This window comes from Mirounga angustirostris, unplaced genomic scaffold (genome assembly GCF_029215605.1).
Source record: "Mirounga angustirostris isolate CCGP_5_RB_7025 unplaced genomic scaffold, mMirAng1.0.hap1 SCAF_2, whole genome shotgun sequence".
NCBI classification, from domain to species: Eukaryota; Metazoa; Chordata; class Mammalia; order Carnivora; family Phocidae; genus Mirounga; species Mirounga angustirostris.
This window is the reverse complement of record NW_026991710.1, coordinates 4,702,791-4,725,508: the sequence shown is the minus strand read 5'-3', so window position 1 is coordinate 4,725,508 and position 22,718 is coordinate 4,702,791. Positions and strand designations below refer to the sequence as shown.

The following is a 22,718-nucleotide window of genomic DNA, read 5'->3' as shown; positions in this document are numbered from 1 at the left end:
GCTGAAAGCTGCCTGCCGGAGGGCGGCGCGGAGGAGGGCGCTGGGCTGCGGAGGCCGGCGCCCTCGGGCTCCCCCCCTCCCGGCCCCGGGGCAGGGTGGGGTAGGGTGGGGTGAGGTGGGTGGGTGGGGGGACACGACACACAGCGCGCGGTCCAAACCTTCGGAGGGCATTCGGTGCGACGGCATCCCCACGCCGCGGCCGGCCGGAGGGGGCCTCAGACAACACGTACGTTACCTTCAGTCACATAGCTGTGGTCCCGCAGGAAGCTGTGGTTAATTTTCCGCGTGTCCGTGTCCTCGCCCATTGAAGGCCGTGCCCGGTGCCCTGGGCATGCCCCGCCGCCGCACACCGATGCAATCCGCAGAGGTCGCGCCGGGCGCGCGGGCCATGCCGCCGCAGCCTAGCAGGGGCGCGGGCCGCCGGGGCCCCGGGGGGCGGGCATCGCGGCCGGGGGCGGCCGGGGACGGGCGGGGCGGCGGGGCGGGCGCCGCGGTCAAGCGAGCGCGCGGCGGGCGGGCGGCGGCCGCGGGTGGGGGCGGGCCAGGGCCCGGGCGCGCATCCCGGCCAGTGCGCGCTGCGTCGTGCGCCCGGCGGCGGCGGCGGCGGCGGCGGCCTGGTGCCGGGGCGCCTGGTTGCGCGGCGGCGGGAGGGGACGCGCGCGGCGCTGCGCCGACCGAGCCGGGGCCGAGCCGGGCTGCGCGGGCTGGGGCCGCCGCCGCCGCCGCCGCCGCTCCGCAGGCCCCTCCCTCGCGCCGCCCGCTCCTCCGCCCCCGCGGCCCGCACCGCCCGCCGCGCGCCGGCCGCCCAGCGCCCTGCAGGTGGAGCCGCGCCCCGGCAGGGGCGGCACCGCGGTGCTCCGGCCCCCGCGGGTGGGCACCTTTGGTGTCTGGGTGTGCGGGCGGGGGAGGGAGGAAGGAGATGGCCACCTGGGGGTGGGGGGCGCTGGTCAGCTGAGCTTTTGGGGGGCACCTTGGCCGCTCAGGTGCCGGAATTACGGAAGAGATGCCCAAGGATTGAGGGAGTCGAAGAGGTAGGGCGGGCGCACCGCCACCGGAAGGACAGGGAGGGCATGGGGGCGGCTGAAGGTGGCACACTGGAGCCTGGAAGACTTCAGAAGTGGGGAGGGAGGGCGGACAAGGGTCCCATTCGTTGGTAGAGGAGGGTGGGTCAGACAAGTAGAGGACCTTCTGGAGCGCAAAACTGGACCCGTGGGAAGAAGCTGGGGAGGGGGGGCAGGGGAGGGGTCGGACCGGGCGGGGAAACTCTGGATGAGCTGCCTGGAGTAGTTGGACTCCCCCAGGCAGAGCTCCATGATCTGGTCTCTTGCTCATCTCTCTACTTACTGGTAAAGATAAAGTGTAGAAACAGCGCTGGGTGTACTGCAAAAACAGGCTGGAAAACGGGTCCCTCTGCCAGTCTCCCTCTCCACCAAACCCAAGGCTTCTGGCAGACAGGACCCTCCCTGCCTCCCTTCCCTTTTCACCAGCGTGGCCCCGCATCGCACACAGTGCCTGGCACAGAGCAGACCCTCAAAAAGTAGTCCCCTCTTTTGTCCAAGCTAACCGCTTACCTGAGGGATCGACTCCCTGCGGGGAGCACAGGTCGCACTGGGGGCTTCAGAGGGTGGGCGAGGGAAGGATGGACCCCCAGTACCTTCCTACCTGCTCAGCAAAACCTCTTGGGAAAGGGAGGGGGAGGAAAGGCAGGGGCTGCCTGGGAGGGATAAGAAATGCTGAGGGGCCTTCAGCCCCAGGTGGGAGAGGGAGCCGGGATCCCTCAGTCCCAAAATTCTATGAGGCTCTGCTTCTTTCAGCCGGTTTTCTGGGGACTCCAAACTGCAGGGGGGCCGGGGAATCCAGAAGAGGCAGGGGCAGGAGGATGGGGTCAGGGAGACTGGGGCAGGTGGACGCTGCCTGGGGTTTCTTGCTGGGGAGTGGGAGTTTGGCAGCTAGAGCTGGGCTTTCATGGGACCGGAATGCCCAGAATGGACCAGGGGGAGGTCCGCCCCCCCTCCCAGCCCCTGCTGGGTGTAATGGAAAGGGCTAGAGCCCTGGGAGTCCTGGAGGTTCTGCCAGCACCACCGCCTGCTTCCTGAATGCCCCCCACACACGTGTCCCACCCTCAGCTTGTTCACAATGTCCACCTCAGAGCACAGGTGTGGCAGGTTCAGTCCTGGACCAGGTAAACCCAGGTCAGGTGTGCTCTGGGTGCACTTGCACCTCCTTGTGAAGGAGGCTGATGTCCATGTCCTCTCCCACCCGGCAGCCTGGCCTATTCTGCTCTCTCCCTCATGCCTGGGCTGCCCGATCCTCACATCCAGAGCCCAGCAGCCCCTCTCTGTCCATACCCTGCTCGCCCCTCTAGCTCCATGTAGCAAAGTGGCTACAGCCTCAGGCTCTGGAAGCCACGGGCTGGGTTCAAGTCCTGACAGGGAGGGGGCCGGCAAACACAACCTGGCCTGTGAAATGGACGTGATCACAGAGCTGGTGAGGCCAGTTCCTGCTCAGTAGGGGCCTGGCCTCGTCCGTGTTCTGGAATGGTAGCTGTTACCATCATCATGCTGAGACTTGTCCCCTCTCTGATCTTAGGGAGACCCCTCCATCATCCCCATCTGTCAGTTCTGTGGAAGCACCCACCCCATATTCCAGGATGCCCTGGATCCCTGTGGAAACGACTCTGGCCTGATCCAACACAACAACACACCCCTTTGTCAGCTTCTGAGCCAAGCAGGGGACCCCCGGAGTTGGTGATCTCCAACCTTCCTGGGGCCCAGGACACATCAGCCCCTCTGCACTTTCTAGCAGTGCAGTCTTCTCTGACTTCCTCCAGGCTCCTCCAGACTGTCTCCTCTTTTCTCCTGAAGCACCCCACCAATCAGAACCAAGGCCCTTCCCTCAACCTCCCGCCCACCCCACCTGCACTCAGCCTGGTACAATTCATTGCTTCCTCTTTGTGTCTCCAAATGTCCCTGGCCCCTCAGTACAGGGCTGAGCTCCAGATCCTGCCCCTCGGTCCTCCTATCACCAGCCTCTCTCTGTCTGCCTCCCCATTCACTTGTCCATGACAAATGTTTCTACTGTGTGCAGGCACATTCCCAGCACAGGGTTAACATGGGCAACAGAACAGATAAAACTCCCCACTCCCATGGGGTTGACCCCCTAGCGGGGCAAGATCAACAAGGCGAAGTAAGCATATAACATATAGGTCAGGCAGGGATGGAGATGGGTGGTAAGGGGGGTCTCCTGTACAAAGTGGGTGTGGAGATGACCTCTGGGATAAGGTGAAATTTGTCAGCAATCCCCCTGGGGGCTCCCCACAGCAAAGCCTGCTTGGGTCTTTTTTCCACATTAAAAAACGGACCTGGGGGCGCCTGCGTGGCTCAGATGGTTAAGCATCTGCCTTCGGCTCAGGTCATGATCCCGGGGTCCTGGGATAGAGCCCTGCATCACATCAGGCTCCTGGCTGGGCGGGGAGCCTGCTTCTCCCTCTCCTTCTGCCTCTCCCCCTGCTCATGCTCTCTTTCTCTCTGTATCTCTGTGTCTCGAGTGAATAAATAAAATCTTCAAAAAAATTAAAAATAAAATAAAACACAGACCTGACTCTGAATTCCCTTCTAGCTGTCAACATTGTGCATTCCCCCTTCAAGACCTGAGTGCCAAAGGACACATCTGCATTCCCCATCTCCTCTTCCGCACTCCCCCACACTCGCTGCTAGAGCCCTCCACCAACCTGGTCTCTTCTCATCATCCCACCCCCCCCCCACCTCCCCAAAGGGAAACTGGTCTCAGCAGGGTTAATAACAACTTTCCTGTTCCTGGAACCAGTGGAGTCGCTGGCCTCCTCCCTTAGCTCCCTCTGCAGCCTCCACCCTGCAGGGCCGCCCCACCACTCCCCTCTGCTCCCAGGACCCCACCGTCTTCTGCCTTTTGGCTGCTTACCAAGTTATGCCCCTTCTGGTGGTCCCTGAAATGTTGTGTCTCAGTCCACTCATCTCAACTGATGTTTAGTTTGTGTACAGAAAAGCGTACAAAGGTTAGATGTGCAGTTCACTGAACTATCACGGAGCAAACATTTGTTTAACCACCACCCCAGTCAGGAAAAGAAGATCCCGCCATCCTCCGGAGACCTCCTCATGACCCACTCTGTCCACCCCACAGAGATCCCTAGCTTGACTTCTAACACTGTGACTTTGTTGTCTGGGGGGCTTTCCGCAAAGAGAACCACAGAGCATGAGTGTTTGGGGATCTGGTTTTGTTCCACACTCTGTTTCAGAGGCTCACTCATCATGGCATATTTGTGGTTTTAATCTATTCATTTTTTCGTTGTTGCCTAATATTCCATCATGGAAATGCACTGCGGTATCTCCTCTTGTGGATGGGCACTTGGCTTGCTTTCAGTTTGGAGGTTATGACTAGAGCTACATCTCAGCATGCACCTTTGCTCACTTCTGTCAGGTGTGTGTACTCAGCGGGGGATTGAGGGCGACGGGGTCTATGCATGCTGAGCTGATGTCAAAGAGTTTACCAAGGAGGTAAGAGGGTCCTCTTCCTCCCAAACCTCCCGAAACAAAGTATTGTCATTGTCTGTGACTTTAGAGGTTCACCACCTCCAGTGCAGCACTCCCATCCTCTCTGGCAGCTGAGACTGGCCCTCCTCCTCATCCCCACTCAGGACGGACAGGAGTCAGCCTCCACCCGTCACCCCTCAAGCCGTCATGTCCTGTCGAACTTCCAGTCCTGCTGACTCACCCTCAGAGCTCACAAACCCCCCCTCCTCCCACCAGCCTCACCGCCCCACCAGAACTCAGGGATTCACCCCTCCCTCACGTGGGCCGAAAGCTGACCCTGTTCACTTTCCTGCTTACCATGTTTCTAGGTTCCCAGCTGCCACGTGCTAATGTCTATATCCAGAGGTCTTCACGGAACAGCTCCAAACTGCATCTCTGGCCAATTCTCTGTGTGCACCATGCTCTTCCCTGAACATCTGCAATGTCCCCAGCAAGGCAGGCACCTTCCAGACTGCATTTGTGCATGCCGGTCCCCTGCCTAGAATGTGGTCCCACATGCCACTTTTCCCCATTTGGAGTCAGCCTAAAGGTTATGATGAACGGTAACTCCAGCACCAGCCACCATTCCCCAAATGACCCCAGGGAGGTCTCAGTGCTGACCTCATGTACCCAACTTCCGCCTCCTGTGCACGGGGTGGATTTGCACTCCTGTCCCTTTTTAAATTGGGCATAGTCGTGAGAGCTGCTTTGGGCAGTGAAATAGGGAAGTGGCCTGCATCTCTCCTGAGTTGGAGCTTTACAAGCCTGGGTGTGGTTTGCCAGATTCTTTTTTTCCCTCTTGACTCAGGGTCTTGAAAAAAGCACCCATCAAGATAGAATCGCCACCAGCTGGGATCTCTGACTGACTATGAAGGGCAGGGACCCCCTAGGATGTGTAGTGTGCATGAGAAATAAACATGCAACATGTTTGGTCACCAAGATTTGTGGGTTGTTTATAGCTGTGCATGACTTCTCCTATCCCAACTGTGACATCCTTATACGCCACATGGTGGCTATGCACTTCACTTACGTTATCGCCTTCTCCAACGTGAGCACCCTGTCTCAGCCAAAATGGTCTAGGTGGTATTGCAGTAATGGATGATCTTCCACATGCAGCAGCTGACAGAGTCTGTGTCACTCAGGCTCCATGTGCGTCTGAACTTGGCTGCACCTCTGATCCTCACCATCTTTACTCTGGGGACCAGGCTGGTGGAACAGCCCCAAAGCTGGATGGGCTGGGCTCCTGGCAGAGGCTAAGGAAAGATGAGAACTGTGAGTTCGCTTTTATAGCTTCATTGCCCCAGGTAAGTCCCATAACCACCACTCATATGAGTTCAACAGGGCAAGGAGGGACGTGGTAGGTCACGTGGCCACGTGACCTCAATGGAGCACACAAGACAATCCTCCCCCAAGGAGGGGTTGCAAATAGCTTGCACAATAATACAATCTACTACAGTACTCACTTTATAAATGAAAACAGAAACAAAACCAACAGCAGGCATCAGGTCACTTTTCCCAAGTCACCTAGCTAGTCCATGGTAAAGCCTTACCCAGGTCTTATGAACCCAAAGCTTGGATAGTCAACCCATGTTAACTGCTACTAATGTAACTCCTTCTTGCCACCTTTCCCTCTGTGACCACCCAGATCCCAGGGTGGAGCTTCAAGGTGGTCTCTCGGTGCTTCCCACCACTGTGAACCATCTATTTCACCCTGGAGAGGCTTCCTGGAACAGTGCCAGGGTGGAGCTTCTCACAGTAAAATGTCAAAAAAAACCCACCCCCCAGACCCCCAGGCTGGTCACAGTGCCTCAGATGGAGGCTGGCGGAGAGTTCTGACAGGTGCTAAAACCATCAAATAGAGATGGCAGCATGCATGTCACCCAGCCCAACACTCACGGGCTCGGTGGCTTTCTGCCACTGTAGAAGTCACACTTAGGAGAGAAAATGTGGAAATAAAGGACAATAGAAAAGCAATGGTCTGGAATCCAAGCACAATGACCCAAAACCCCCTTGGATGGCTTTCCAGGGTCTTTCAAGGGAGTTCTGTTTTTACATAATCATGATCATACTTCATTTTTGCATTATATTTATATTAATGAGATACTTTGAATAGAGACCCCTCCCTTTTAAATATTGATTCAAAAGAAATCAATATTAAGATTCTGACATATTTGCTTCAGCTCTTTTAATTTAAGAAATAAAGCCGTGGAGGGGCACCTGGGTGGCTCAGTTGGTTAAGTGACTGCCTTTGGCTCAGGTCATGATCCTGGAGTCCCAGGATTGAGTCCCGCATTGGGCTCCCTGCTCGGCGGGGAGTCTGCTTCTCCCTCTGACCCTCCTCCCTCTAATGCTCTCTGTCTCTCATTGTCTCTCTCGCAAATAAATAAATAAAATCTTAAAAAAAAAATTTTTTTTAAAAAGAAATAAAGCCGTGGAGATAACACTGAAATTCTTTGTGTCCATTCCTGTATCCGTCTCTTTCCAAAGGCAAACACTATCTCCATATTTTTGTTTTCTTCCCATCCATGTTCTATTCTTTAATGCATATACATGCATTATGTCATTTTGTGTAATTTTAAAATTTATATAAACACGATCTTATTGATTATACCATATTGCAGATTGCTTTTTTTCTAAGCATTATTTTTTCAGCTCTACCTAGTTCCTTCATTGATCTTAGATGCTGGAAGAAAACAATGGTGTCTTGGAGGCTACCCCGAGGACCTTCACCAGGAGCTGAGTGTGTGTATCTCTTCCCAACTCTGCGTTCAGCGATATCACGGTGGTAGCTAGAAATCAGCCATGGTGGAAGCATTCATATCCTGGAAATCGACAAATGCTACAATTTAAGGCTTTTTCCCTAGACAGTGGGTTGTTAAACATTTACCAGCATACCGGTGACCACAATCCATATATTATTTCTCCCACCCCACTCCACCCATGTTAATGGGTATTTAGGTTGTTTCCAACATTTCGGGATTTTAAACAATGCTGCAGTAACATCACTATACCTACTTCCTCACACCCAAGTGTGAGGGTTTCCCAGGAGGGACACCTGGAGGCAGGCACCACTGGGTTGTGGTGTCTGTACATTTGTAACCTCCTACATGTTGCCAAATCAAGAAACAATTTATGATCCTACGCCAGTATATCACATTCCCTTTAACACTCGGAATTGACTTAAATGCATGTCAAGTTGTTGAGGGAGCTGATCTATGATGACTGATTAATTTGCATTTCTTGATTACTAGTAAGGTTGAGAATCTTTCTGTTTAGCCTTTGCAACTTCCTCTTCTGTGAATTACCTGTTCTTTTTCTGCCCGTGTCTCCATTGGGTTACTTGAATTTTTTCTTACTGATTTCCTGCAGCCTCAAATACTACTTTTACTACCTATCCTCTGTTTGTGTGTGTTTCAAACATTTGCTTATAATTTGTTGCTCTTCTCCTAACTTTATTTACGGTACTCTTTTCCTACAGAAGTAGCTCATTTTGATGTGGTGAAATTTATCAGTATTTTCTTTCGTAACAATAGTAGCAAACATTTATATGTATTATTTGTGCAGCCACTGTTGTAAACACTTTATATTTAACTCAGTTAACCTTTCTGACTTCCTTATGAGGTAGATTTTATTACTGTCTCATTTTTACAAATAAGGAAACCGAGGCATGGAGTGATCGAGTAATTGACCCAAGCCAGTAAACAGTTGGGCTGCATTTGAAACCAGGCATTTCGTGTTGGAGGCAGGCCCTGCTCTGAACCACTCTTCTACACTACCTCAGTAAAGGGCTTGTACACCTTTCCTAAGATTTCATCTTAAGTACCTTTTTCTTTAGAGAGAGAGGGCAGGGAGGGAGGGCAGGAGGGAGAGGGAGAGAGAGAATCTCAAGCAGACTCCACACCCAGTGCGGAGCCCAGTGCAGGGCTTGATCTCGCAACCCTGAGATCACGACCTAAACTGAAACCAAGAGTCAGACGCTTAACCAACTGAGCCACCCAGGTGCCCCTAGTCTTAAGTAGCTTACAGATTTTACTGCCTTTGTGAATGGGGTTTACTTTTAAACAATGTAGCATTGGTATTGCTGTTCAAGAGGAGTAGTACTGGTTTTAGTAGGTTGTCTTGTACCTAGCAGTGTTGTTGAACTGTCATGTGGTTCTAAATAGTCTGAAAGCAGATTCTCTTGGATTTTCTACGTAGCCAGTCATATCTGCAATTAAAGACAGTTCTGGCTTTTTCTTGCCATTCCTCACCCGTTTGCTATCTGGTCCAGCTGGTTCCACTATAAGGCAGGGTTGAGTGGAAGTGGTGATAGTAGGCGTCTTTGTTGTGGGTCTAGCTATGTTTTTAAAGTTTCACCATGAATACTGTTCACTGTTGGGTTCTCATAGATACCCTTTCTCATCCTCCCTAGCTTCCTGGGAGTTTATTAAGAACAACGAGTGTTGAAATTTATCCAATGTGAGTGTTTTTTTGTTTGGCTAATCACTTTGTTTTGTTGTATCTATTGATATGATAAAATTTCTTTTGCCTTTAATCTGGTAAAGGAGTCAGTTACATTAACAATTTTATCTTCAAACCATTCTTGTAGTCCTATTGTGGACCCTACATAGTCATAAGATATGTATATATATCTTTCCCTCTTTTTATGTTTTTATGAAATAGTTTAGAATACGATTTCTATCATATTCCAAACTGTTTCCAGAGTGGTTATAACATTTTGTATTCCTATCAGCAGTGTATGAGAGTTCCAGTTCCTCCACATCTTCACCAAAATTTGGTGTAGTCAGCCTTCGTTATGTTAGACATTCTAATAGGTATGTGATGGTATCTCACTGTGGTTTTTAAATTTGCATTACCCCAGTGACTAATGATGTTGTGCATCTGTTCATATGTCATCTGTATATCATCTTTAGTGAAGTGTCTCCTCAGACATTTTCCCCATTTATTATTTAGCTTGTTTGTTTTCTTATTATTGACTTTTGAGGATTTTTTATGTATTCTAGATATAAGCCATTTATCAGATATATGTTTTGCAAAAATTTTCCCCAAGGCTACAGCTTGTCTTTCATTCTCCTAATGGTTTCAAGGAGGAGACATTTTTAGTTTTGATGAGGCCCAATTTATGAATTTTTTTTCTCTGCAGATCCTGCTTTGAGGTCATATCCAAGAAGTCTTTGACTAACTCAAGGTCATGAAGATTTTTGTTATACATCTTCTTCTACAACAGATGTCAGCAAATTATGACCTACAGATCAGCTGCCTACATTTATATATAAAGTTTTATTCGAACACAGCCACACCCATTCATTTCTGTATTTTTTATGACTACTTTCACATCATAATGGCAGACTTGTGTAGTTGCAACAGAGATTATAATGTCCACAAGTCTAAAATATTTACTGTATGGTCCTTTAAGAAAAAGTTCATCAACTCCTTAGTTTTCTGGAATTAGGTTTTAAATTTTGGTCTATGATCCATTTTGAACTAGTTCTTATATTTGATGAGAGCTATGGTTCATTTTTTTTTTTAAGTATAGTTCAGTTTTACGCACACACACACACACAAATTGTTTTAGCACCAATTGTCTATATATTCTCCACTGAACTACTTTTTCACCTTTGGTGAAAATGAGCTGTATCAGCTGCCATAAATGTGGGGATCTATTTCTGGACTCTCTATTCTGTTCCATAGATCTACTTGTCCATCTTGACACCAATATCCCCTGTATCAATTAATGAGCTTTATAACAACTTCTTGAAATCAGATCATATTCATCCTCTGGCTTTATTCTTCTTCTTATCTTAGGATCTTTGCATTTCCATATGAATTCTAGCATCAGTTTGTCAGTTTTTAAAGAAAAAGAAAGGAAGGAAGGAAGGAAGGAAGGAAGGAAGGAAGGAAGGAAGGAAGGAAGGAAGGGAGAAGCATGTTGGGATTTCAATTGGATTGAGTTGAATTTATAGATCTATTTGGGGAGAACTGACATCTGAACAATATTGAGTCTTCCAATATATGAACATGGTATCTCTCTCCACTTATTTAGCTCTTTAATTTCTCTCATCAGCGATTTATAATTTATGGTATGTAGGTTTTTCACATCTGTTGTCAGATTTATTCCCCTATAGCTCATATTTTAAATGGTATTTAAAGGTTTTCAATTCTGATTGATCTGAACATCCTGTAAACTTGCTAAACTCATTATTTCTGGCAGCTTTTTTGTAGGTTCCATTGGATTTCTTTATATACAATCAGGTTGTCTGTGAATAAGGATGGTTTTATTTCTTCCTTTTTAATCTGAATGTCTTTTATATTTCTTTCTTGCTTTATTGCCCTGGCTTTACCCTCCAGTACAATGTTGAACAAGCATGGTGAGAATGGCCATCCTTGCCTTGCCCCCAGTCTTAGAGGGAAAGCATTCAGTCTTTCACCAGTAAGTCTATAGGTTTTTCACAGATATTTTGCAAAAAGTTGAAGAAGTTCACTTCTATTCCTAGTTTGCTAAGAGGTTTGATCAGTAGAGATTAGGTTTTATCAAATGCTCTTATATGTCTACTATAATGATTATATAGTTTGTTGTTTGTTTTTTAGGTTGTAAATATAGTGAATTACATTGATCAATTTTCAAACGTTAAACCCACCTCGCATTTCTGGGATATACCCACTTGGTCAGGATGTATTATCCTTTCTCTAAATTGTTTGGTTAGATTTAAGAATTTTTGTGTTGATGTTCATAAGGGATATTGGTAATCGTCTGTGGTTTCCTTTTCTCAAAAGGTCTTTATCTGGTTTTGATACCAGGGTAATGCTGCCATGCAAAATAATTTGGGACATATTCCCTCTTCTTTGATTTACTGGAAGAATTTGTGTAGATTGGTATTATTTATTTCTTAAATATTTGGCTTCATCAGTGAAGCCATCTGGGCCTTAAGTTTTTTGTGTGTGGAAAGATTTTAAGTTATAAATTCAATTTCTTTAATAGTTTAGGACTACTCAGGCTATCTCTTTCTTCTTCAGTAAGTTTTGGTAGTTTGTGTGTTCAAGAACTTTACGCACTCCATCTAAGTTGTTGAATTTATTTGCAAAAAGTTGTTCGTATTCTTCCCTTACTATTATTATTTTAATATCTTTAGGATCTGTAGTGATGTCACCCTCTCATTCTTGATATTGGCAATCTTGTCTTCTCTCTTATCCTGGTCAGTCTGGCAAGAGGTTATCAATTTTATTAATAAAAAGCTCAAAGAATCAGCTTTTGGCTTCATTGATTTTCTCTATTTGTTCTATATTTTATTAATTTGTGTTCTGATCTTTATTATTTCCTTTTTTCCCACTGACTTTAGATTTAATTTGATTTTCTTTTTCTAGTTTCTTAAGATGTACACTAGCATAATTGACTGGAGAACTTTTTTTCCCAATATAGATGTTTGGTGCTATGAAGTCCCATCTAAATATTATTTAACAACATATCACAGATTGTATCACAATTTCATTTTCATCCATATTAATTCTTTCTAATTTTCCTGTTGATTTTTTCTTGGGTGCATGCATTATATAGAAGCGTGCTACATAGTTTCCAAATATTTGGAGATTTCCCTGAGCTCTTTTTGTTATTGCTTTCTAATTTAATTCCATTGTAGCAGAGAACATACTTTTTATGACTTGAATCCCTTTATGGTCATTAAAATTTGTTTTGTGGCCCAGAATATGATCATTTCAGTAAATTTTCTGTGGTGTATACTTGAAAAGAATATGTGTTCTGCCCTTATCAGGTGGAGTGTTATCGTTGATTGACAATGTTTTTCATGTCTCTTATTTCCTTAACATTTTTGTTCTACTCTTTTTATTAATTATTAAAAGAGGATTATTGAATCTCCAACCATAATTATGGATCCATCTATTTCTCCTTGTAGTTCTATCAGTTTTTGCTTTGTGTATTTTAAAGATCTGTTATTAGGGGCGCCTGGGTGGCTCAGTCGTTAAGCGTCTGACTTCGGCTCAGGTCATGGTCCCGGGGTCCTGGGATCGAGCCCCGCATCGGGCTCCTTGCTCTGCGGGAAGCCTGCTTCTCCCTCTCCCGCTCCCCCTGCTTGTGTTCCTCCTCTCGCTGTATCTCTCTCTGTCAAATAAATAAAATCTTTAAAAAAAAAAAAGATCTGTTATTAGATGCATAAACATTAAGACTGTTACATTCTCTTTATCATATGAAATTACTTTTTTTGACCCTTGTAATATTTTTTACTGCAAGTCTACTTTGAGATTAACATAACCACTGCAGCTTTCATTTAACCAGTACAGTATATCTTTTTCATTGTTTTACATTTAATCTATTTCTGTATTTACATTTAGATTGGGTTGCCTATATTTGGGTCTTACTTTTTCATCCAATCTGATCATTTCTGCCTCTTAATTAGGATATTTAGACCACTGCCATTTAATGTGATTATTGATGTGGTTAGGTTTAAATCTACCATCTTGATATTTGTCTTCCATTTGTTCCATCTTTTCTTTGTTCCCTTCTTCCTCTTTTTTTTTTTTTTTTTTTGGCCTTCTTTGGGATTAATTGAGCATTTTTAATGATTTCATTTTATCTACTCTGTGGCTTATTAGCTATAATTTTTTTGTTTTATTATTTTAGTAGTTGCTTTAAGGCTTGTAGTATACATCTTTAACATCACAGACTACCTTCAAGTGATATAATACCACTTCACATATAGTTTAAGGTAGTTATATTTACTTACAATACTGTACTTCCATTTTCTCCCCTCCCAGCATTTTTGCTATTGCTGTCATATATTTTATTTTTACATACGTAATAAACCTCCTATTACATGGTTATTATTTTTGTTTCAAGAGCCAATTATATTTTAAAGAGACTAAAATAATAAGAGAAAATATGTATTTACCTGTGCAGTTACCATGTCAGGTGGTAATGCTCTTCACTCCTTTGTGGAGATCCATATTTCCATCTAGTATCATTTTTCCTTCTGTTTGAAGGACACCCTTTAACCTTTCTTATACTTAGGATTTTCTAGAGGTAAATTCTTTTAGTTTTTATATGTCTGAGAAGTCTTTATTTTGCTTTTACTTTTGAAAGACTTTTCTTCTGGTCATGAATTCTAAGTTGACAGTTAAAAAAAAAATCAATACAATGTTTTAAAGCCATTGCTCCACTGCCTTCTCACTTGCATTGCTTCTTACATGAAATATGCTGTAATCCTTATCCTGTTTCTCTGTAGTAACATGTCCTCCCTTCTGGCTATTTTAAGATTTTCTCTTTATTGCTGATTTTGAGCAATTAAATTGCAATATGCCTTAGCGTGGTTTTCTTCATTTTTGTTGTACTGGGGTTCCCTGAAATCTTTATATCTGTGAGGGCATAGTTTTCATCAAATTTGGAAAATTTCAGCCATCATTTCCTCAGATATTTTCCTGTTCCTCTTCCTCCTCTTTTTCAGAGACTCCAATTACACATTTATTAGGCCTCTTGACCTCATCTCACAGTTTGCCAAGGCTCTGTCCCTCTTTCAAATTATTATCATAATTGTCTTTCTACTCTATGTTTCTTTTTGGGAAATTTCTATTTCTGTCTTCTTGTTAACTAACCTACTCTTCTGCAACATCTACTCTGCTGTTTGTCCCCCACAGTCTGTTTTTCATCTCAGACACTTTAGTTTTCATCTATCAGAGTTTGATTTAGGTCTTTCTTACATCTTCTATGTCCATTGTATATTCCACTTGTCCTCTAACTTCTTGAACATATGGAATACGGTTATAATAACTGGTTTGGCATCCTTGTCAGCTAATTTTTAACATCTATGTTCATTCTGGATCAGTTTTCAATTGATCGACTTTTCTCCTTATTATGGATTGTGTTTTCCTGCTTCTGTGGATGGCTGGTAATTTTTTTTTAAGATTTTATTTATTTATTTGACAGAGAGAGACACAGCGAGAGAGGGAACACAAGCAGGGGGAATGGGAGAGGAAGAAGCAGGCTTCCCTCAGAGCAGGGAGCCCAACGCAGGGCTCGATCCCAGAACCCACGGGATCATGACCGGAGTCAAAGGCAGACACTTAACGACTAAGCCACCCAGGCGTCCCAGCTGGTAATTTTTTACTGGATTCTAGACATTGTGACCTTTACCTTGTGGGTACTGGCTATGTTTGTGTTCCTATAAGTATTCTTGATCTTTGTTCTAGGATGTAGTAAACTCACTTAGAAACAGCTTGATCCTTTCCAGTCTTGGTTTTGGTGATTTGCTAGGCATGTTTGGAGCAGTTCTCAATCTAAGACTATTCTCCACTAGTGAGGCAAGACTTTTCTAGGGAAGCTACTCAATGCCCCATGAATGATGAGTTTTTATATCTGGTTGGTGAGAGCAGGCAGGATCCTCACTCTGTGTGTGCACAAAGCACTGTTCCCTTGGGTGGTTCTTTCCCTGAATTGGAGTAATTTCCTCCCATGTGCTGATTGGTACCCAGCAGAGTACTCAGGTTGGACCTCTCCTTATCCCCAGAGCTCTCTCTTTGCAGCTCTCTCTCCATGATTCTGCCTGTGAATTCTAGCAGCCATGGTTTTCCCAGATCCTCATCTCGGTCTTCTCAGCTTGGGCATTCTACCAAGCTTGGCTTGGAGAATCTCTCCCTGCAACATGGGCAGAAACCTTTCAAGCTAGAGCAATCCTTGAGCTTACCTTGTTTGTTTTCATCTCTCGGTGATTGCTGTCCCTCACTGCCTGATGTCCAATCTTTTGAAAAATGTTGTTTCATATGTTTTGTCCTGTTTTTTAGTTATTTTTGGTGGGAAGGTAAATCTGGTCTCTGTTATTCCATCTTGGCTGGAAGCCCAGCAGCTACATTTGAAGCTTTGAGTCATCAATCCACACTTAACTTTAGTGAAGGGGCAGGCCCCTCCTCTTCCTCCTACTTAGCAGGGATAGGATTTCTAGTACATACAGTCCCCAAAACCATACTCCCCACAACCTCCTTTTCATTACCCACACCCTACCCTTTCATACCCTCTTTGTCAGTAAGGAGTGGAAGAATCCTTGCAACCAGCTTTGGACAATTTTCTTTGAAAATCTGTTTCTTCATTTGGTTCCCCACTTTGGTGTGTTGTATTTATTTTACTGGAATGTCTCAGTGGTAATGGAAGGAGACAATATACCCAGAGCCTGGCACATCACAGGTGGCAGGGAGTATTCAGTGCCCGTCATTTCTCAGATTCCTCCAGCCCCTGACTCAAACAAGTAAGTCAAATCTTGGGGTGATGGAGGCACACAGAGCAATACCTCTTTGCAATGTCATGTAAGACAAGAACCCCCTTTAGCACCTGAATTGATCCTATCCACAATTTTAAAACTTAATACCAAAGAGAAATGGATGGCACCTCCTTTTTACCCCAAAAACTGGATTGAAGCAAAATAAATGGGCACAGAGCAAATCTGTCCCCTAGGCCAGCCCTAGGGAAATTTGGAAAACAGACAATTGAGCATGATCGCACAGTTTGGCCTAAGAGGGAAATGACCTTGCCTACACATTGCTCTCTGGTGATCAATAATTCACAGCACTGCTGACTGAATGTGCCCCCTCCATTTATCTATTTGTCGACCAACTGGCCTAGACCTTTCAAGAGGGCCCTGAAGGCCTACCGTTCATCCCCACTTCCCACCTGGACCTGGCCACATGAAGGAAAGAAGACTCCAGGCTTCCCATGGGTAGGCTTCGGGACCTCAGTGTAACAGACCAGAGCCAGACTCCCTGGGGATAGGTGTTCTTTCTAAAGGGGGGACTGCAGTGAATAGAGATGTACCCAGCTGAGGCCAGTGAGATGGAGTTCTTCTTTCCCACTGGCAGTTCCAAGCCCTCCTCCCATGACACTTCTTCCATGGAGCCTTCCTTGATTGCTCTGGTGCTTGAAGTCATCACTAGGTCCTTATTTACCATTTATTAATTTAATTAGAAATCTTTGATCACTCATTAAGTATCAGGCTGTAGTAGACAGGGGAGCAGAAACCAATGAACCATACACATTCCTGCCAAAAAGACCTCAAGGAAATCACAGTGCTGATGGACAGATGGACAGGAAACCATCCAGATGATCCATAGACTGCACTGGCACTAAACCTCAAACATGAGGATTGCTCTCCCTGCATCTCCCAAGCCTGGCATTCCAGAAAGAGAGAGCATGTCAGGGCACAGAGCATTAGGGGAATCCACACATCTTAGGCCTAAGAAGGAATATTAGCCATGGAGAGAAGCTAAGATTGGGGCCACTCACATGCCATGCACAGTGCAAACACTCCAAATGTGCCATTCCACTCCACCTCCCAAACCACCATGGGTAGGGACTACTAGCCTCTCCTTCTCACAAATGGGAAAACTGAAGCTCCAAGAGGTTGAACAACCTCCGTTAGATCACACGTGAGCAGAGGAGGAGACTCGAACCCAGGCAGCCCAGCTCCAGTGTTGGGTTCCAAACCCCTCCCTGTGCTGAGAATGAGGTACCACCCCATCTAAAATTTCAGCTTCAGCCCCAACATTCCACATCCCCGCTCTGCTTTATCTATTCATTAGTGCTTACCACCAATACAGCGTGTATTTTAACAACTTACCTTGGCTTTCTGTGTTTCCCCCACCAGAAGGTTAGTCCACAAGGGTGGATATTTTGGTTTTTTGTCATCACTGAACTCACCCCAAGTGCCTGGCATGCAGTTGAAGCTCCTTCAGTATGTGCTGGGTGAATCGGTGAATGAGTGGACAATTAGGGACCCCACCTGCAGCTCAGGTGGCCAGCTCCTTTTCATTCCCCCCCCCAACGATGCCTCCCACAGGGAGTGGTGCAGGCTGTGCCATGGACACATGGGGCAGCACCAGCTGGGGGGGTTGAGCCAGGGACTCATGCAGGGAGGCAGGCCCATTCCAAGCACCCCTTGGGAACCAGAGAGGCAAGTCCAATGGGGCTGTTGGAACCCAGAGGACCTTGGACAGCCAGGGAGGTGGTGATTGGTTGAAATAGGAGAGCAGCTGGGCATCCTGGAGCAGAGCTTGTCGGGGGGGCGGCTGTGCCAGGCTCTACCTGCTGGCCTTGCTGCAGGCCCTGAGAACCACTGTCCTTGAGGGCCTGGTGGTGCTCAGGATGATGAGCATTGCTCAGCACTCTTGAGCTGCAAGTGATAGAGAGCCAGTCCCAACTGGCTTAGCAAAAGAGGACATAAACCCAAGCCTTTGAAGGTGGACCCAGCCTAGGGGACAAGTGGAAGCTGGGTGGTCTGCCCCTCCTCTCTGTTGCTCACACCGAGAAGTCAACCTGCAGCAGGGGAGAGGTTACGTCTCATAGCATCTCAGCCAGAGCAGGAAAAGTGCTCCTCACTACCCACTACAGCTACAAATCCCAGGGTGCACTCTGGTTGCATCAGCCGGGACACTTGTCCACCCCTGGGCCAGTCCCTCCAGCCTGGTCCTGTCTTTGGCCTGCCCAGGGTCATGGTGCTGAAGAATGAGAACAAGGCTGGCGAAGATGCCATGAGATCCTCAGCCCACTTCTGGTTCTAGCCACAGCTGTGCTGGACCCAGCCCAGGCTCCGACTTGCCCAGCTGCCAGGCCTCACGTCAAGCTCTAACATCCTGCTGCATTCTACCCCCAGGCTTTCAAGATGCCACTGGGTCTTGGGCATGCACTGCCTGCAGCATGGGAAATCAGTGCCCCCTGAGACACACTCCAGCAACTTAGAAGGTGAAGCCCTGGAAACTGCCTCTATCCCTGCCTTTCAGGGATCAGTTCTGGAACCTTCTGTATACATCTCAGGGGCCTGGAGCCCCCATTTCTCACCGTAGAGACCAGATGATATGCCCTGGGATCTCCTTCCGCATAAACCACCTGCACTCACATGATTCTCAGGCTCTGCCTCCAAGGAGCCCAGACCCAACTGCACCACAGAAAGGGCCCCTTGGAGTCTAGGCAACAGTTGCACGCCTTTTGGAAAGGGGTAGGGAGGCCTATCTGCAGAGCATGGGCCCCGGGTGTGGAACTGGACCTTGGGGTCAGGATTCTGACCCAGGGGTGGCAAACACAAGGGGGCATCCAGTGGTCACAGAGAGCGCAAGGCCCTAGATGAGGCTCTCTGGCCCAGGGAGCAAGACGGGTGCCCGCTCCCAGAACTGGGCACCCCCACAGCTTTCCTTGCTGCCTCATGATGAGCACCGACTGTGTGCCGGGCATGGTACGAGGCCCTTCAATGGCACTTACCCAGGTGGACGTCATGGGACCACCAGGCAGTTAAGTGGAGTATTTGTGTGACTGTGAGTAGATGAGCTGACTTGGGGTTTCACTCTCCCCTGGCTCTTCAGCTGGCTTCCTCTCTTCCTGTGGCCTCAGCTCAAATATCCCCTCCTTAGGTAGGCCTTCCCTAATGTGACTGCATCCCAAATGGAAACTTGATTGTGTAGTAGTTGAGAATAGCGTAGTAGACACGATATTATTGTCTGCTTGTCTATTTGTCCACTCTCCATCTCTGTCTAGAATATACCCTCATTGAGCTGAAACGGCGCTCAGCCATGGTCGGAGTCCACTGGCTCCTGAGGGGTTGCAAGGAGGCGAGGTCCATGGTGGGAGGCACTTAGCCTAGGCAGTGGAGCAACCCTCCGAGCCCATCTCCTGTACACCCTGCAGGACTCACCCCCTCCCTCCTCCTCCCCTTCCCTCCCATCATTCATTTGTTCAACGGCCACTTGCTGAGCAGGCTCTGGGGTCAGGGTGTAAATCAGCCCGGGCTCACCCCCTCAGTCCAGAGAGGGGCCTGAAGCACTATTACAAGAGAGGGGCTCAGGGGACAGGGGGGCCTCAAACACTGGGGTACACATGGGGTCAGCAAAGACTGCAGGGGGAGGGGACATTTGAGTTGGGGCTTGAAGAATAAGTAGGAGTTTGTGGCAGGAAAGGGCAGGAAGGGGCTCCTCAAGGGGAGGGAAGAGAAGGTACAAGGCAAGAAGGGGTCACAAGAGCCAGTGCCATTGATGAAGCACCTTCCAGAGCATCCGTGGACAGTAAGCGGATCACAACCCCATCCGGCGGGCATTGTCACCTCCTCCATTTCACAAATGGGAAAAGAGTCTCAAAGCCGGGAATGAAGCTGGGCCGCAGGGCTACACCCGTGCCTTACACCCTTCCCCAAAGAACCCGAGGGTCCTGGTAAAGAAGAGGAGGCTAGTGTGTCAACAGCCTGCTTTAGACAGAGGGTCTCCTTGTATCCTCTCGCTGAACAATACACAGCAAGCTCGGCTCACCTCCATGCTCTTCCAGAAGGCCACACAGACCACTCCGCCCACATGCATCTCTTTCCATGCTCCCTTCCCTGTCTTCCCACCTTCCTTCTCGCTTCTCTCCTTCCCTCCTGATCACATGTCCTGAGCACCTTTCCTGTGCTGGACATTGGGAAACCAGAGGTGCATCAGACCCCACCCCTTTATCCAGGTGCTCCCAGCCAGTAGGACAGACAGGCATCAGGGAGCTAGTTGTGAAGCATTAAGACAATGGCTATCAGGTCACTCCAACTCTGAGTATGGGCACTGGCTGCCTGGAGTGCCAGCCTGAGCAGAGACCAGGGGCTGATCCATCGATGATCAACAGTGATGCTTGCCTTGGCTCTGGGGCATAATGGGTGCCAGCATCGAGGTTCCTATGTATTTGCCGTGCCCATGCAGGTAAAAAAAATCACAAGGGACTATGGAAGCACAGAAGGGCGGTGGGAACCTGGGCTTGCCTCCATGGTCTGTAATGCCAACTGAATGCACTTGTTCAGTGAAGGCAAGCTTCATGGGGAGGAGAATGCATTCAGTCAGTGTCTATTCCACACCCAGTGCTGGACCAGCTGGCCTCCTTCAAAAACCATAATTATTTCTGCCAGGTACCTGTCACTGCCTCCATTCTATAGATTGGGAAGGAAAACAGGGACTGGGGGATGAAGTCACTCGTCCTAGGTCACCCAGGGAAGCTCATAGAGGAGCCAGCATCTGACCTGAGCTGTTCTTCTCCAGTGCCCAGCCTCTGTTCCTCATGTGTCCCTCCCTGTGTGGTTGGCCGGTGAGAAGCCGGCAGGTAAGGAACTGGCAAGTGAAAATCCAAATCCAGGCTCAGTCGCTCATCAGCTGTTGCACCTTGTGTCAGCTCAAGTGCACCTCATAACACCTGGGGGCACCCACAGGTGCCTCTCAGCCTGCTTGCCCATGAACCAGATAAATGGGTCACATACCTCTCAGGTGCAGGACACCCCAGCACAGCACCTGGTACAGAACGGCCCAGTGAACCATGGCTCTCCCTCCCCACCGAGCCTTTGGCTCTTCCTGCCACGAAGTGCTGCTCCCTGTGGCCTGAGGATCCTACACCCCCTGCTTCCCTTTCCCACTCCCCCCAGCTCACTCCATGCCAGCCAGCCACACGGGCCTCCCTGCTGTTTCTTCTGCCCCAGGGCTTTTGCACCCACTGGATTGTCCCTCCACCTGGATTGTTTTTCCCTTGGATATCTCCAAGACTCAATCCCTCATTTCTTCAAGACTTTGCTGAAATGTCACCTACTCGGTGAGGCCAGCCAGGATCCCCCTACTTACAATTGCAACCAGTCCCTCCCCCTACCCACCCCACCCCTGCACACACACACACACACACACACACCCCAGCTCCTCTTCCTGTTTACTCAGCTTTGCTTTTTCTTTTCCACATAAGATATAATTTGCTTGTTAATCATGACCGTTCTTTAGTGTCTCCCCCCCAGTCCGAATGTCAGCTTCACAAGGTGGTGGCAGGGCGGGGCTGTGGGGTGTGGGGAGGACTTCTGTCTTGTTCACTCTTGAACCCCAGCGGGCTACGGGGTAGGCATGAGTATGTGTTCTCAAATGAATGGTGCTGTCGAGAGGTGGGAGCCATTTGTGATGTAAAATGAGGACAATTAATCCTGACCATCAGGATTACACACTTCATACATTTTGTATACTAGCGACGCTGTGTTAGAAACCTGACACGTACTAAATTGATTTACTGCAAAATCAAAGATAAATTCATGCTGGTGCCTTTCTGAAGGAAAAGCCCATGTCAGCAGCTGGCTCCCCACGCCTGCAGCCTGCAGTTGAACACCCCCGTGAAGGATTGCAAACACAGAGGGGCGGATACCCTTGGCTTCACTCTAATTGCTTCTTACAGTATCCGATCCTCTGAGCTGCATTTAAACCCTCCCCCAGCCCCCCAGCCCCATGAATGGTTTTCCCTTTCTGTTGACTCTTTGGTTGGGAGCCCTGGCTTTAAAATCACACCCACCTCCATGTACTGTTACCTAGCAACAGCCATAAATCACCAGAACATGCTGGAATGTTAGAGCAAACCTCCCTGGCTGTTAGATGTTTTGGCCTTCTTCAATCCAAACATGTTCATTTGCCCCTGTGCCCCACCTGCACCTGCCTTTCTGCCACCTGGCTTCATAGACCACCTGGGTTTGTACATTTTTTTAAAAGATTTTATTTATTTATTTATTTATTTGAGAGAAAGAGAGAGAGAGAAACAGCATGAGAGGGGAGAGGGTCAGAGGGAGAAGCAGGCTCCCCGCCGAGCTGGGAGCCCGATGTGGGACTTGATCCCAGGACTCTGGGATCATGACCTGAGCCGAAGGCAGTCGCTTAACCAACTGAGCCACCCAGGCACCCTGGGTTTGTACATTTTTAAGCTACCTTACAGCCTGTCTGATTTTTCAGCATGAATCTCTTGTGCTTTTTCAGCACTCTGGCCAGTGCCCAGGCCCAGGACCAGGCCTAGCCGTCCGTCCTGAGTGCTTCCATTTCAGCCCTACATCCAGGGAACCTGGGTTGGCCCTGCAAAGGGTCTGGATGGACAGGGGACCCCAGTCCTTTCTTCAGTTCCCCCAATAACCCACCATAGTGGGTCAATAATTGTGGGTTGATAAGGATATGAAGCCCCCCCGCCCTGGGTATCCTGACATTGGAGCCCATCCTGCACTCACTCACTCATCTGTGCAATCAGTCAGTCATTCAACAAACAGTTACTGAGCACTTCCTTCCTGTCAGGCCCTGTGCCTGGCCCCTGCTGGCAGAGAGGAATAACGCCTGGGCAGGAGACATTGAGTGTCTCCAAAGGGGCCAGACTGGCTCAGGGGCCAAGAGAGTGAGGTGTGC

The 22,718-nt window shown here is 48.2% G+C and overlaps 2 protein-coding genes across 3 annotated transcripts in view; both read right to left on the bottom strand.

Moving 5' to 3' along the window:
- The window catches only part of PPP2R2C (protein phosphatase 2 regulatory subunit Bgamma), a 134,281-nt gene extending 133,836 nt beyond the window's left edge, over positions 1-445 (bottom strand). The window contains exon 1 of one of the 2 annotated variants that reach the window (XM_045881515.3): positions 236-445. In XM_045881515.3, the coding sequence (XP_045737471.1) occupies positions 236-305 (70 nt within the window). In that variant the 5' untranslated portion in view covers positions 306-445. The other variant, XM_045881516.2, reaches the window with a different exon arrangement.
- A 49-nt stretch (positions 446-494) lies between these two features.
- LOC123849002 (epididymis-specific alpha-mannosidase) overlaps positions 495-22,718 on the bottom strand; it is a 93,827-nt gene continuing 71,603 nt past the window's right edge. The window contains exons 21-22 of the mRNA XM_064581876.1: positions 2,121-2,173; positions 495-887 (exon numbers count right to left, since the gene is read on the bottom strand). Coding sequence (XP_064437946.1) covers positions 495-887; positions 2,121-2,173 — 446 coding nt within the window. The remainder of the gene's footprint in view (positions 888-2,120; positions 2,174-22,718) is intronic.